At 42.4% G+C, this 14,779-nt stretch overlaps 1 protein-coding gene and 1 long non-coding RNA gene across 3 annotated transcripts in view; one reads left to right on the plus strand and one right to left on the minus strand.

Annotated features, from left to right (window-relative positions):
- Positions 1 to 14,779, plus strand: part of LOC105494869 (uncharacterized) — a 44,968-nt gene that overhangs the window by 28,781 nt on the left and 1,408 nt on the right. Inside the window, exon 4 of one of the 2 annotated variants that reach the window (XR_011622074.1) lies at positions 13,091 to 13,214. This is a non-coding gene — a long non-coding RNA (uncharacterized lncRNA). The remainder of the gene's footprint in view (positions 1 to 13,090; positions 13,215 to 14,779) is intronic. The other variant, XR_011622073.1, reaches the window with a different exon arrangement.
- On the minus strand, positions 3,609 to 4,592 carry LOC139356845 (olfactory receptor 2D2-like). The gene has a single exon (XM_071072131.1). It carries the CDS (start codon positions 4,590 to 4,592, stop codon positions 3,654 to 3,656), a length of 939 nt encoding a protein of 312 aa, XP_070928232.1. The 3' UTR covers positions 3,609 to 3,653.

Raw genomic sequence — 14,779 nt, forward strand, 5'->3', positions numbered from 1 at the left:
GTGTGTCTCAATTTCCTTTGGCTAGGAAAAGGAATTCCCTTCCCCCTTGTGCTTCCCAGTGAGGTGATGCCTCGCCCTGCTTCAGCTCTTGCTAGTCGGGCTGCACCCACAGACCAGTGCCAACTGTCCGATACACCCCAGTGAGATGAAGCCGGTACCTCAGTTGAAAATGCAGAAATCACCCATCTTCTATGTTGCTCACTCTGGGAGCTGGAGCCTAGAGCTGTTCCTGTTTGGCCATCTTGGGCACGCCCCCCGATGGTGGCTTCTAGCTTCACTCATGTCCCTGCAAAGGACATGACCTCATTCCTTTTTATGGCTGTATAGTATTCCATGGTGTATATATACCACACTTTTTAAATCCAGTCCATCATTGATGGGCATTTGGGTTGGTTACATGATGTTGCTATTGTAAATAGTGTTGCAATAAACATATGTGTGCATGTGTCTTTATAGTAGAATGATTTATATTCCTTTGGGTATATATCCAGTAATAGGATTGTTGGGTCGAATGGTATTTCTGGTTCTAGATCCTTGAGGAATCACCATACTGTCTTCCACAATGGTTGAATTAATTTACATTCCCACCAACAATGTAAAAGCATTCCTATTTCTCCACAGCCTCACCAGCATCTGTTGTTTCTTGACTTCTTAATAATCACCACTCTGACTGGCATGAAATGGTATCTCATTGTGGTTTTGATTTGCATTTCTCTAATGATCAGTGATGTTAGCATTTTTTCATGTTTGCTGGCCAGGTAAATGTCTTCTTCTGAGAAGTGTCTGTTCTCAGACACTTTTTTTCTTGTAAATTTATTTAGGTTCCTTGTAAATTCTGGATATTTTTCACTTCTAATACCATGGATTTTATTTATAGTATTTTTGTCTGAACTCTTTTAAATTAATTAATTATTTTTTTTACCGTAGTGTTAGGTTTACAGGAAAATTGCATGTAAAGTACAGACTTCCCAAATATTCCTCCTCCTCAGGCCCCACCATCTCACACATAGTTTCCCCTATTGTTAATATATTGCTTTAGTGTGGTAAGTTTGTTATAATTGATAAAAAAATTAATACATTATTATTAACTAAGTTTCATAGTTTGAGTAGAGTGTGTGTGTGTGTGTGTGTGTGTGTGTGCGCGCGCGTGTTGCGGGCAGAGATGTGTTGACTTAGTGGTCCTCTCTCCCAGTTAAAAATTTCGATGTCTGATTCCAAGGGTGAAAAGGCATTTGCAACTGTTAATAGTGTGATCACAATCTGCTGTTCACTGGCTGTTTCCGCTTTTATTCACTCAGCAACATGTTGTGAGCATTTACATTATTAAAGATATTTATAAAATATATTTTTAATGGCTACATAGTATACTATTATGTGATCATACCATAACATATTTAAATGAGTCACTATTATAGAAGTGTTTTCAATTGGTTCCAAGTTTTCCTTATCAAAAATAACAATAAAAATCATTGTATTGGGCCGGGTGTGGTGGCTCATGCCTGTAATCCCAGCACTCTGGGAGGCTGAGGGGAGCGGATCACCTGAGGTCAGGAGTTTGAGACCAGCCTGAGCAACATGGAGAAACCCCATCTCTACCAAAAATACAAAATTAGCCAGGCGTGGTGGTGCATGCCTGCAATCCCAGCTACTTGGGAAGGTGAGGCAGGAGAATTGCCTGAACCCGGGAGGCGGAGGTTGTGGTGAGCCAAGATTTGCCATTGCACTCCAGCCTGGGCAACAAGAGTAACACTCTGTCTCAAAAAAATAATAATAATAAATAATAACAATAATAATAATGTGTTACTTTTCCTGAGCTTCTGATATCTATTTCCAAAAATATCCTAAAAGTGGAATTATTGGGTTGAAGGGCATTAAAATATTTAAGGTTCTTAATATATAAAGACAAATTGTCTTACAAAAAGATGATTTATACTCCCACCAACAATCTATAAAGTTCATATTTCATTGTATTCTGGACACCTCTGTTTAAAAACTCTGACAGTTTCAAAGGTAAAAAGATGATGTTGATATTTTAATTTGCATTTCCTGATGACTGCTTTGGTGGGATTTCCCCATATGCCTATTAATGATTTGGATTTTTTAAAACAAACTGTTCACATCTATTGTCGATTTTCTGAGGTGCTTGTATTTTTCTTACCAACTTGGAAGAGCCCTTTTTATGTTGATGATGTTAACCATATGACCGTTAAGTATGTTGCAATTTTATGCCCTGTTTTGTCACCTGCATTTTAGTTTTGCTTTATTATATAGGCAACACTGAGGCTCCTAGGCATGCAGGTAGGGTAATACTTCTTTTTTTTGAGACAGAGTCTCGCTCTGTTGCCCAGGCTGGAGTGCAGTGGTACAATCTCGGCTCACTGCAAGCTCTGTCTCCCAGGTTCAAGCCATTCTCCTGCCTCAGCCTCCCAAGTAGCTGGGACTACAGGTGCCCACCACCATGGCTGGCTAATTTTTTTTGTATTTTTAGTGGAGATGGCGTTTCACCATGTTAGCCAGGATGGTCTCGATCTCCTGACCTCGTGATCCGCCCGCCTCAGCCTCCCCAAAGTGCTGAGATTACAGGCATGAACCACCGCGCCCAGCCAGGGTAATACTTTTAAGAACACTAGAAACCTGCACCCTTGGCATGGACCCTGGCTTCTCATGGGGTTTGTAAAGATTCTATGAGGAATAAGCAGAGTTTGGAGGGAAGGGCCTTCCAAGCTAGGGAGAATGGAGCTAAAACTTCCTATTGAGTTTTTACCTCTCTCCAGACTTTGCATCTGGTGGTAACACTATGCCCACTCTCCTGCCTCTAATTTTCCTCATCCTTACATGGACAGGATTCCTTTTCCTTGATATCACCCAAAAAAGGCTCTAGTTTTCCAGAAGATACTTTATTAAAAATAAGAGAAAAAGGAAAATCAAGAGGGATAAATTGTTTTCCAAAAGCACAGAAGTAAAACACTGTTACAAACATCCCTTAGCCCAAGGTGATTTCAGTCAACCTCAGATGCTGTAACAGGCATAGTTTGTAAGTGGGTAGATAAAGGTTCCTTTCCTCCTTCTCAAGTCTCCTTCTCACCCTAAGATTATCTGCTTTTCAGTTTTTGAGTTTCTCTTTCTCCCATTTTTCCCTCTTTTTCCTTTACTGTCTAGGGCTCCACTCACTTCCACAACCCCGGAGGATCATGGTTGATGACTGGTTGATTATTCATTCCTAAGTAGTAAATTTTAAAAATTAAAACTAACATTTGTTGAAAGGTTACTACATGCCAGGCTCTGTAGTAAGCACATTTTACATATTATTTCATGAATTCATTACAACTTCCCTATAGAAATGAATTACAGACCTCAGAATAGTTAAATGATTTGCGGAAATTCATGTTACCTATTAATTGGTGAAACTGAGTCTGTCATCCTGGTCTGTCTGGCACAAAAGTCCAGGCTCTTAACCACTACACTTTATTTTCACAGATATCTCTGTCTCGAACATCATCATAGTTATTGCAAACGTCCAAACACCTTGCTCATCTCTCGCTTGGGCAAGGGTGAAGAGTCCAGCTCTACTAGGTCTCATGAGAGAGTCCCTGGGGAATTGGTGACTGCAAGTCCTGCTTTGTTTAGCTTCTAAGATCTTTAGCTTTAAAGTCTTACTCTGGGGCCCTGCTCCATCCCATCCATTTGAAAAAAGCTTTTTTCACATCTTTGTTCCTTAGACTGTAGATGACAGGATTGAGGAAGGATGTAGCAATGTTATAGAAAAGGGCCATTTTCTTTCCGCTGTTTGATAAGGAGCCAGAGCCAGGGCCCATATACATGATGATACATGGAATGGCAAACATAGTGACCACAGTGATGTGGGAAGCACAGGTGGAAAAGGCTTTGATTCGCCCCTGGGCTGAGCGGATCTTCATGATGGTGGCAAAGATGTTGGCATAGACTATGACAACCAGGGAGAGCGGGACCACAATGACATTGAAGCCTATAATGAAGTCCACCAGGTCATTGAGGGATGTGTCTGCACAGGCCAGCTTCAGAACTGCAGGAACCTCGCAAAAGTAGTGGTCAATCTCATTAGGCCCACAATAGGGCAGGCGCATAGCAAAGAAAGTATAGCACATGCTACCCAGCACACCATAGGCTGCACAGATACCCACCATGAGGAGACACACCCAGCGGCTCATGATGACCTTGTACCTGAGAGGGTGGCAGATGGCCAAGTACCTGTCCACGGACATGATGGAGAAAAGCCATGACTCAATGACCCCAAAGAGGAGGAAGATGTACATCTGGGCCACACATCTAGCAAAAGAGATGGCCCTCTTCTTGCTGAGAATGTGCACCAGCATCTGGGGCACGGTGGTGGTGGTATAGCACACGTCCAGCAGGGAGAGGACACTGATGAAAAAGTACATGGGTGTGTGCAGGTGTAAGTCCTGGTAAATGAGGGTGATAAGGAGGCTGTTGCTCATGAGAATCAGCAGGTAAAAGACAAAGAAGAAGGTGAAGAGCAGAGGACTGGTCCTGGGATTGGAGGTGAAGCCCACTAGAATGAATTCTGTCACGGTGGACTGGTTGAGCTCCTGCATCGTGATATGCCTGTTTAAAGAGTTTTTAGGATATATCTTTGATTGAGTGTCTGTGCCACGGGTGTGTAAGGAATTTTCATATTCATTGTTTCATTTACATTTCTTAACAGTATCAGGAAGCTTTGGATTGGCAGGTGGAGGTGCCAAGAGCTCTGTTCCAATTGGAGTTTGAGTGATGTTGGGATTTGGTTCAGGATTTGGTGGAGGGTCATACTGATTAAAGGGGTGAGAGCCAGGTCAGGGCAGCATAGAGGCAGTGTTCTATTATGGCCTGTAGGCATCTGTTTTTTCTTTCCTGACACAGCCTTGTTCTCTCTGTACTGTACTCACCCCATATTCTGTTCTTTTGGGACTTCAGAGGTTCCTAAGCCTTGTGTGAATTAAGATTAGAATAAGAGTTGGGGCTACTATATTCATCATTTGCTATCAGTGTTAGCATTAGGGCTAAGGATAATCTTGGGCATTACAGTCAATGCTATGCAGGCAAAATATTACAGTTGATATTTAAGATTTAGCTTTTTTGGTGAGTGAACTTAAATGTTGTTCGTTAATTATGCCATTCATTCAAGAATTTTAACTAAAATGATCATTATAACATTATCTCCTCAAATGAGAAGGTTGTTTTTCTAAAATATAGGGGGCAGGATATTTTGTAGTTAAAGAAAGATCTTGGATACATTGAGGATAGTCCTGTAAACAATGTTCAGAATTACCAAAATAAAAATAATAATCCCAGTATACCATACAAGGAGGACAAAATCTTAAATTAAAAATGCATAAATTGTGCAATTAATGTTCACTTGTCATGCATTCTTAATTAGAAATACTTCAAAGACTCTCTCCTTCACACTGTTGATGTGGTGCCAATAAATTGGTTTTGCTTTGTTGGAGACAATGAACGTATTGAGAATTTAAAATTTTCCCCATGTCTGGGTTTACCTTTCAATATTCATTGTTTTTCTGGTTTTATGGCTCAGAAAAATTTATGTTTTGCTCCTAATATATTCAAAATTCTAGGCATGATGGGAAACTATGCAAAAGTAAATCCACAAAGTCTAGAGTTCTGTGAAAGGGCAATTGATTGGGAAGAGTTGGCAATGCATGACTAAGCACATGCACTCCACTGGGGTGGAATATCTTAGCTACCTCCTTACGCATTTCTGACTTGCACCCTCTTTGGACTCTGGCTTCACAGTTTCCTCTCAACTTGTGAGAACTTGATAATGCAATTCGAAAGCTTATGAGAGAATAATGGGGTGACGATAGCCAAGGAAATGAATTAAAATTTAACTGGGCATCTGCATTTTATCTGATAACTCTAAATGCAGACAGCCTTCCAAAGGTTTAAACATATAAATAAAACCACAAAATAAAAATGTAGTATGAAGCAAGAACTAGACAGGTAGATCAACGGGACAGAATAGAGAACTCAGAAGTAGACCTTACCCTAGGATGAAGATGCTATTGTAAGTCAGAGGGGCAAGGAAGAGTTATTCAACAAATGTTGCTCAGACAATTAATTAATGATTTGGGTTATGATTTCACATAGTGTATCAAGACAAATTCTAAATATGTTAAAGAGTTAAAAAAAAATACCTATCAAACAACAGAGGAGAAACTGTAGGTGAATGTTTATTTTACGGTGATTCACAGACCTCTCAAGCATAACCATAGATTTCCTAGCCTTTCAGTCTCATGGTGATAACTCTTGTCTCTATAATATGCAAATTTGAAGTAATATAGGCCCTCGACTGATCTGCTCTAAGAAGTCCAGTGTTTTCTGCGATATTTCTAAGGGTTCCTTCTGGTCACTTTGCTCTAAAAATCCCTGCTGTGAGGAAATGCTCTAATAGATTATTAAGTTTAAAAAGCAGGATAGGAAATCATATATAACCCAATCCTAATACTATAAAGATTTACATGCATAGAAAAAAAAATTGGAAAGGAATATATCAAAATTTTAACAATGGTCATTTCTGGAGGATTAGGTTTATAGATGATATTTGTTTGTTAAAATTCACAAGACTTTCTAAATTTTTCCACAATAAGCATGAGTTACTTGTAATAAAGAATAAAGAACAGCCAGGAGGCGTGCCTGGCTGAGGGGACCCGGTCCTCTAGCCACTCCCTGAGAACAGACCTGAAAATGCACAGTGGGACGGGTGGGCATTGGGGAGCAGGGCCTGGGGTCTTAACAATTTCAGAGTCACATATTTTCAACCTTTTTAAAGCCCTGGAACTTTTTTTGTCAAAGGCAAACTTCTGCAGGAGCAGAAAAACCCACCCACTCACCCTCACCCAGAAAAACATGGTTCCCTGGAACTCCTCTTATGAGTTAGAGACTTAATTTGATAACCATTAATGCAATCCTTTCTTTTTACCAGAGCCCAGAGAGGGGAAGCAATTGGCTTAAGGTTGCCCAGCCTGAGAGTGTCTGAGCAGGGAGACTGACCTCCAGCCCAGGGTCTGCAGTGCCAAGTGCTGCTCCCAGAGGAGCCAAGAGCCTGGACATGGAGCTAGGGACAGAGGAGTCCGATGCTGCAAATCACATCAGCTCCTGAGTTGTGAGGTCCTTAAGCAAGGATAATGAGAGGCCACCCAGTTCTTACCTCCAGCTTGTGCCTGCAGACTGAGGGCAGAGGAAGCAGAGAAGATGTGGGTGACAGGTCTCTGGCCCCCAGGACTCCTTGCCCTTTGGTGGGTTTGCACCGTCCTCCAGAGCAAAGCCTAGAAACGGGTTTCTACTCTCACTTTCCTTGCTGTGTGTCTTAGGGCCAGTTGCTTGGTCTCTCTGAGCTTCCGGTTCTGACTCTGTCTCAGCTAGGTTTGATGATGACATGTTGGCGATGAGAAAACAGAAACAGATTGTGTATGCAAGGTCCTGGTAGTGGGTAAGCCTCTAGCTCCTGGTTGGCCAGGGCTGGCATGGGTTGGGGTTGCCAGCCTTGGTCCATTACTAGGGTGTAATGGAAATCAGAGAAAAATGGCTTTTTTTTTCTTACTTTGGATCCTTATATTTCTCTCCCCCTGTCATATCTCTTCTCCAGCAGCACTGACTAGGAGATAAAAGACTAAAGGCAGCTGCTTTTGAATTCTCATTTTTGCTACTTACTGGCCATGACTCTGAGCAAGTTAGTCATTCCTTATCTGCAAAAAGAGGAGACTGTTTGCAATAATATCTGATTCTGTCAGGTTCTGAAGATATATGTTTTCTCTTCCCTTCCCCGTTTGACAGCCCTTTTCCCCCACCCCCTCCACCCTCCACAACACACACACACACCATGCCCCAGTATCAGCACCGACCTGCAAGGTCAAGAGTGGCCAGAGAACAAACAAGTAAAACCAGAAAGAAAAAACAAAAGGCAGAGAATGACTGATATGATTGATGAAAAAAAGACGGAGGGTTCTCTGCAGGAAGAGACACATGAGTCAGAGAGAGGCACAGAGAACCAGACCCCGAGGGCGCAGACAGGAGAGAGAGAAGGAGATGCTGAAAACACAACTGAGGAACAGGAAGAGAAGTACCTGGGAGCCCAGGATGGGCAGGCGGTGGGAGAATGTTCATTCTAAGAATCCTAGAAGAGGGGAAAAGACCAAGGAAGCAGGCATAGAGACACTGAGACCTCCTGGGAGGCTGTCAGGGGAACCAAACCAGACAAGGAAGCAAGAGGAGAGGAGGCCAGGAGCCAGGAGCCAGGAGGCAGGGAAGCATGTCTGTGATGCTGAGATGCAGGTGTGAGGCCTATGAGAGGGACACAGGAGCAAGGCGGAGCTGCAAAAAGGGCAGGCAGGGCTGGGCGTGGTGGTTCACACCTGTAATCCCAGCACTTTGGGAGGCCGAGGTGGGTGGATCACAAAGTCAAGAGATAGAGACTATCCTGGCCAACATGGTGAAACTCCGTCTCTACTAAAATACAAAAAATTAGCTGGGCGTGGTGGTGTGTGCCTGTAGTCCCAGCTACTTGGGAGGCTAAGGCAGGAGAATCGCTTGAACCCGGGAGGTGGGGGTTGCAATGATCCAAGATCATGCCACTTCACTGCAGCCTGGTGACAGAATGAGACTCTGTCTCAAAAAAAAAAAAAAAAAAAAAAAGGCTGGTGGACCAGCAAAGAGCCCAGCAGAGAGAGGCCGGAGTGATCAGACGTGGGGCAGTGGGGAGAGGCAGGGGCAGTCCAGTCTCCCAAGGAGGGAGAGCTGGAAGAGGAGCCCAAGAGCAGGCAGAGCAGGCAGATGGCAGGCTGGACTGGTGGGAGCTGGGCAGAGAGGGGGAAACCAAGACATGACAGTGGGGGAGGCTCCAGCAGGAGACCCAGAGCAACGCTACAAGGGGAAAAGCCTTGTGGACAAGAGAGGATAAGGGGAAGAGGAGAGATCAGGGATGGCTAGAGAGAGACAGCGCTGATGGCAAATCCAGAGATTGAGAGACAGCAAAATACAGAGAGGTCGAGGAAGAAAGAAAGGCAAAAGGAATGAGCTGAAGACCTAGCGGAAGAACCTCAGAGCCGGAGACACAGGAAGAGGAGGGAGAGATGGGACAAGACTTTGGAGACAGAGACACACAGAGACAGCTGATAGAAACAGAGGCAGAAAGAGACAGATGGAGAGATGGAAAGCAAAGGAAAGAGAGACAGACAAATAATAATAGGCCCAGAGAAAGATAAAGAAATAGGAGGACACAGAGAAGGGAAGAGAAGTAGACACAGGCAGCCAGGCACACACTCACATGGATGTGGGAAAGAGATGGAGGCAGAGAGGCAGGCGGCTGCTGGTGAGTGGGAACAGCAGACCAGGCTGGGCTGCTTCTCAGAGCTCCCACTGGCAATGTTGGGGGCGTGGGGGCACCAGTAGGCTTACTTACTTCCCAGAATGCCAAGGGACACTGCTGTCCTGAGCTTATAACCTTTCAGGGAAGGGGGTGGGTCTGAGTCCCCTCAGACTCAGAGGGCACTCCCAAGTGGCAGTTGGTCCCAGGGCCCTTGCCAGGACTGTTCCTGCAGCAGCCTCGGCTCACTCCCCAGGGACACTCAGGCCATGCCCTCCCCCAGAGCCCAGGTCAGGTTGGGGAGCGTGAGGCTCAGCTGGGGCAGAGCTCTGCTCAGAGAGGGCCCCAGGGCAGATCTTTCCTCAGCCGCTCCTCCTTTCCCAGGGGAAAAAAATGAGACTTCCTGGCAGGTCTTGAGTGATGAACCTCAAGAAATTGTCCTCTACCCCCGCCAGGTGGCATCCCCGGGGCTGTTCGATCCATTAGGCACTGAAGACAAAGTGTCCAGAGTCCTTGAGCTTCCATAGTCTACAGACATGTTGGAGACCTGAAAAAGATGATAGGCTCAAAAATAGGACCTCTGCAAAATAAAAATTAGTAAATGTTTAAATGACTATTAACTATAATATTTTATTAGTCAACTACAGCTCAAACTCTCCTGGTTAAGTAGTTTGTGATATGTTAATTATATTCGGTGTGGATGAGCTTGAGGCCTGGTTGGGGGGTTGAAGACTGATGCAAGTGACCTACAGGACTGGGGAAGGGCACACCCACGCCCTCCCTGAGCTGACTTGTGCCCCGCTCTCCAGCCTCCCTTCCTACAGTTCTTTGACTCCATGAAGCCAGAACCACTTTTAGATGCTCTGCCTCATGCTGCTTCCTCAGCCCAGGATGCCCTGCACAGCATGCAGCCTGGAAAACATTTATGTGTGCCTCAGAACCCTCACCTAATCCTGATCGCAGCACCTCAATGTTCCCTAATCTGTGAAGCCTTCCCTCGATAACCTGGTTATGCCGTCCTCTGCAGTCAGCTGCTCTCATGCCCTGCACAACTCCTCCCTGGCACTCCATGCTGACCTACCAGCTTTTCCTTCATGACAACCCCCTACAATTGCTCGTCCCGTTCCCTCTGTTTGTGCCATGGTTTCACCAACCGATAAATTGCTCTGTAAACACTCATAGCTGCCAGTGGTGTATCAGACATTTCTGGTCACTGGAGACAAAAGTTGAATAAGACTTGGTCCCTGGCTCTGCCCATGATGAGCTTGAGGACTGATTGGGGGAATGAAGACGGGTGCAAGTGTCCTACAGGACTGGATAGGGGCATACACAAGATTCTGCAGTGACACAGAGAACAGTCCCACTGATGCTTCTTCGCTGAGAGTTCTGGGAAGAGGGATTATTTGAGCTGGGTTTTGAAAGATGAATAGAAGTTTGATAGATGAAGACAGAGAAAGGCAATCCTTGTACAGGGAACAGGGTATGCAAAGAAGCAGAGGAAGGAAAGAAGATGGCCCTGAATTTCCCCCTTCATGCTGTATGAGGACAGTGATAGTGTCATTTATGTCATGTTTATAGTGTGCAGCACAGGGAAAGCATCAATCAATATTGAGGGAATAAATGAACAAATGGTGCATTTGAAGGATGTGAAGCAAGTCCAATGTGAACAGAGCTTGAGAGAAGTTATACCTGGGGCATAGCATCCCAGAGAGGATAGGATTCAAGAACAGGTAGGGAATTCTAGGCTTGGCTAGGTCAGGGACTCTCAGCTGAAATCTCCAGTCCCTGAAAGCTCCCTCCAGCTGTGTGGTGGCCCCATGGTAGACTGGCTACTGGCTCATGTCCACAGCCCATTCCCAGCCTTGCAATTTGCTCCCTAAGGATCACACTCTTCCAAATCCCATAAAGGTGGCAAACATAACTCCCTAGCTATAGACCACATAAATGATTTGATGGAGGACTTTTTTCTGATCAGCAAATTCATTCATATGGAAAAACAGCTGCTTCGACTCATTTCTGGAAGAAGGCAGAGCATGAAAGAACAAATAAAAATATGAGTTTACGAAAGCATAAAAATTAAATTCACTCTAACGTACATGTAACAAAATACCTTACTTTTATGTAAAAGAATACAATTACCCAAATCAGTGCTGCCCTGGAAAATCCAGGAAAGGTGGGTTTTTTGTTGTTTGTTTTAATTTTTTTTGCATTAACAATTAACATTATTTAATTAATGGTGAGATTGATATGTAAAATAGAGTTTTAAGGCAATTTCAATATTAAATTGAGCCTTGAAGATAAACATCCACATTTCTCCTTCATGTACCTTTTTTTTTTTTTTTTTTTTGAGATGGAGTCTTGCTCTGTTGGCCAGGCTGGAGTGCAATGACGTGATCTTGGCTCACTGCAACCTCCCCCTCCTGGGTATGTGAAATTCTCTTGCCTCAGCCTCCCAAGTAGCTGGGATTACAGATGTGCGCCAGCACACCCAGCTAATTTTTGTTTTTTGTGGGTTTTTTTTTTGCTTTTATTATGACTTTTAAAAAATTATATGTTAAGTTCTGGGATACATGTGCAGAACGTGCAGGTTTTTTACATAGGTATACATGCACCATGGAGGTTTGCTGCACCCATCAACCCGTCATCTACATTAGGTGTTTCTCCTAATACTATCCCTCCCTTAGCCCCCACCCCCTGACAGGCCCCGGTGTGTGATGTTCCCCTCCCTGTGTCCATGTGTTCTCATCGTTCAACTTCCACTTATGAGTGAGAACATGCGGTATTTGGTTTTCTGTTCCTGTGTTAGTTTGCTGAGAATTATGGTTTCCAGCTTCATCTATGTCCCTGCAAAGGACATGAACTCATCCTTTTTTATGGCTGCATAGTACTCCATGGTATATATATGCCACATTTTCAGGCATCTGTTGTTTCCTGACTTTCTAATGATTGCCATTCTAACAAGGATAGTAAAGGTTACAGTTACTTTCCATCTAAGCTGCCCAGAGAGCAGTGCTTCTGTATCTTACCAGAATAATTTTCTGTGTGGTATGTTGTCTTGCTCATGTCTTTGAACATTAAAAACAAACCAACATGGAACAAAGATTCACTGTTAAAGAGCTAAGGTAATTTATAATCATGTTGCTTTCTTCTATGCCCATTTTGAAACATTTTATTGACACTTTGATTAGAATAGGTCACCAAGTACTAATTCTCAGGTACCTTTGAGCCTATCATATGCACATGATAAAATGTTGATTTTTACCTTCCCAAGATCAGATCTTAAACTTAGAAAAATGAAATAATCTCAGGGTATCCTTTTACCAAAAACTACCAGAGTGTCCCTGGAAAATCATAAAGATTTATTCTTTCACATTATAAAAATAGGGATAGCAGAAATAATTAGGTCTGATTGATGTGTTCCATATTTCTTATTTAGTTCAACACTATTATAAGAACTATAATGATCGTCCAATCAGAAGAAACTTCCAGCTTTCCCTACAGTAAGTTTGTACAAATAAAGCGTAATTAATGTAAATATTCCAGAAATTGTATGCTGCATGAGAGGCCCCTGGGATTTGTCTGTACCCTCACTGCCCATAATACTGTTTTTAGCCATGAAGGAAACATTGATCAAACCTTTATGAAATAATTATGCACTGTACCTCAAAAGAGAACTTCACTCCCCTCCATTCTGATATAATTGGCTGCTGTAATAAATTAACGACATCCATTCAGTTTTTGTCATTTACAGATACCATCTGTTCTCTCTGATGCTGACCTAGAGGCTTGGGTATAAGCCAGAATTTGTGTCTTCAACAAAGAACGATAGTCTCAGAGCCTCATAGAAAGGACTTACAAGGTACTCTGAACATTCCAAGCTGGTATCTCTTAGGCAAATTTCCAGATGTGCCGAGTGGGCTGAGTCAGGATTCCCGTGACTCTTTTTTGGCCTAATATCATGCAGATTCCATGATACTGACTGCTGACCCAGACTTAGCAGAACCAGAGTAAATGATGTGGAGTTGAACAAAACAATGAAGTTTTTTGTTTAGATTGTCATTGCTATTATTTTTAATGTTCTATTTTTTGTGGATATACGAAAAACCCCTTTCTTCTCTCAAGCTAGCTCTAACACTAATTAAGTAGATCCTATTTTTATAAACTAAAATGAAACATTTTAAACTTATATCTGATTCTTATGAACCCATCAGCATTCAGAAGCTTGTTAGTCTCCATACTTTTTATAGCAACATAGTTATTAGCACATGTTCAATAGAAACTTTCTTTTTACCCCAGATATATTGGTCAAATGAATTATATGGCCAAGAATTTTTTTGAGAATTATTTGAGAATTAACATATTTCAATCAGGGTTAAGTGTACTTGCAGGCCAATCTCTACAAAGCCTTCCCAGGAAAACTGGCCTTTTATTTGGCTTGCAAGAGCCTGACCTTAGAGATGGAAAGAAAACCACTTCCTTCCTTTGAGCTAGAGCTTCAAGGTAAAAAAAAAAAAAAAAAAAGAAAAGAAAAAAAAGAAAAGAAAAGAAAGAAAGAAAGAAAGGAAAAGAAAAGAAAAAAGAGAATCATTTCTTGGCCAGTGAGAACTTTAGTGGATTTGGGGATATAGCAAATAACAGTGGATTTTCAGAGTCCAATTTGAGATTCTTCATGAAAACTTTCAGACCAGAGGTTAATTCTTTGGCTTTAGAAGTTGCTCAGTACTGCATATCTCTATATTTGCAAAGCAAACTCATAAAAGCCTATATGGTTGACATTCTTGTTACACCTATATAAACAATAAGGCCAAACATAATGAGACCAGTCTTTCTGTGATCAAAAATAATCTTTGAAGATTAAGATCACAAGAGGGAATATTGTCAGAAAAAGAGCATCTAAGACTTGCAAAAGAACAAAAGAGATTAATTACTTAGTGCCCTCTCAGTGTAGTGCTGGGTGTTGTCTAGCAGATTCTCTGAGGATTATCTTATAGGCAGCGAAAGTGCGTGCCTTTGATTGACTGCCTAAGGACTAAGGCATTTTACAACTCTGTAAGTATAGCTGTTAAGTTATAGAATAGCTATGGAGCTCTATAATAGCATATGCAATGCAATGGAATATGCCAATAGCAATGCAAATTATTCCTACTGATCACAATGCAAATGAAGTTTGTTCAACAGAGAATATAAATCTCTATACTTCAGATTCTTGCTTGAAACCAGTCCTAACACCTTGTTGGCTCCTTCCTGAGTTAATGAGCTCAGTAAAATCTTTGTATTTGTTCACTTAATAATGATAAAGGAAAAGATTCACAAGTTCATCTGTGTTAAATTAAGAATTCTACTCATCAAAAGTCATTATTCTATTCCATTCTATTCCATTCCATTCTATTCTATTCTATTCTATTCTATTCTATTCTATTCTAT

This window comes from Macaca nemestrina, chromosome 1, assembly GCF_043159975.1.
Source record: "Macaca nemestrina isolate mMacNem1 chromosome 1, mMacNem.hap1, whole genome shotgun sequence".
Classification (NCBI taxonomy): Eukaryota; Metazoa; Chordata; class Mammalia; order Primates; family Cercopithecidae; genus Macaca; species Macaca nemestrina.

Bases quoted from the DNA above. Each gene is read 5' to 3' on its own strand.
- LOC139356845 (XM_071072131.1), bottom strand. From the start codon at position 4,592: ATGCAGGAGCTCAACCAGTCCACCGTGACAGAATTCATTCTAGTGGGC.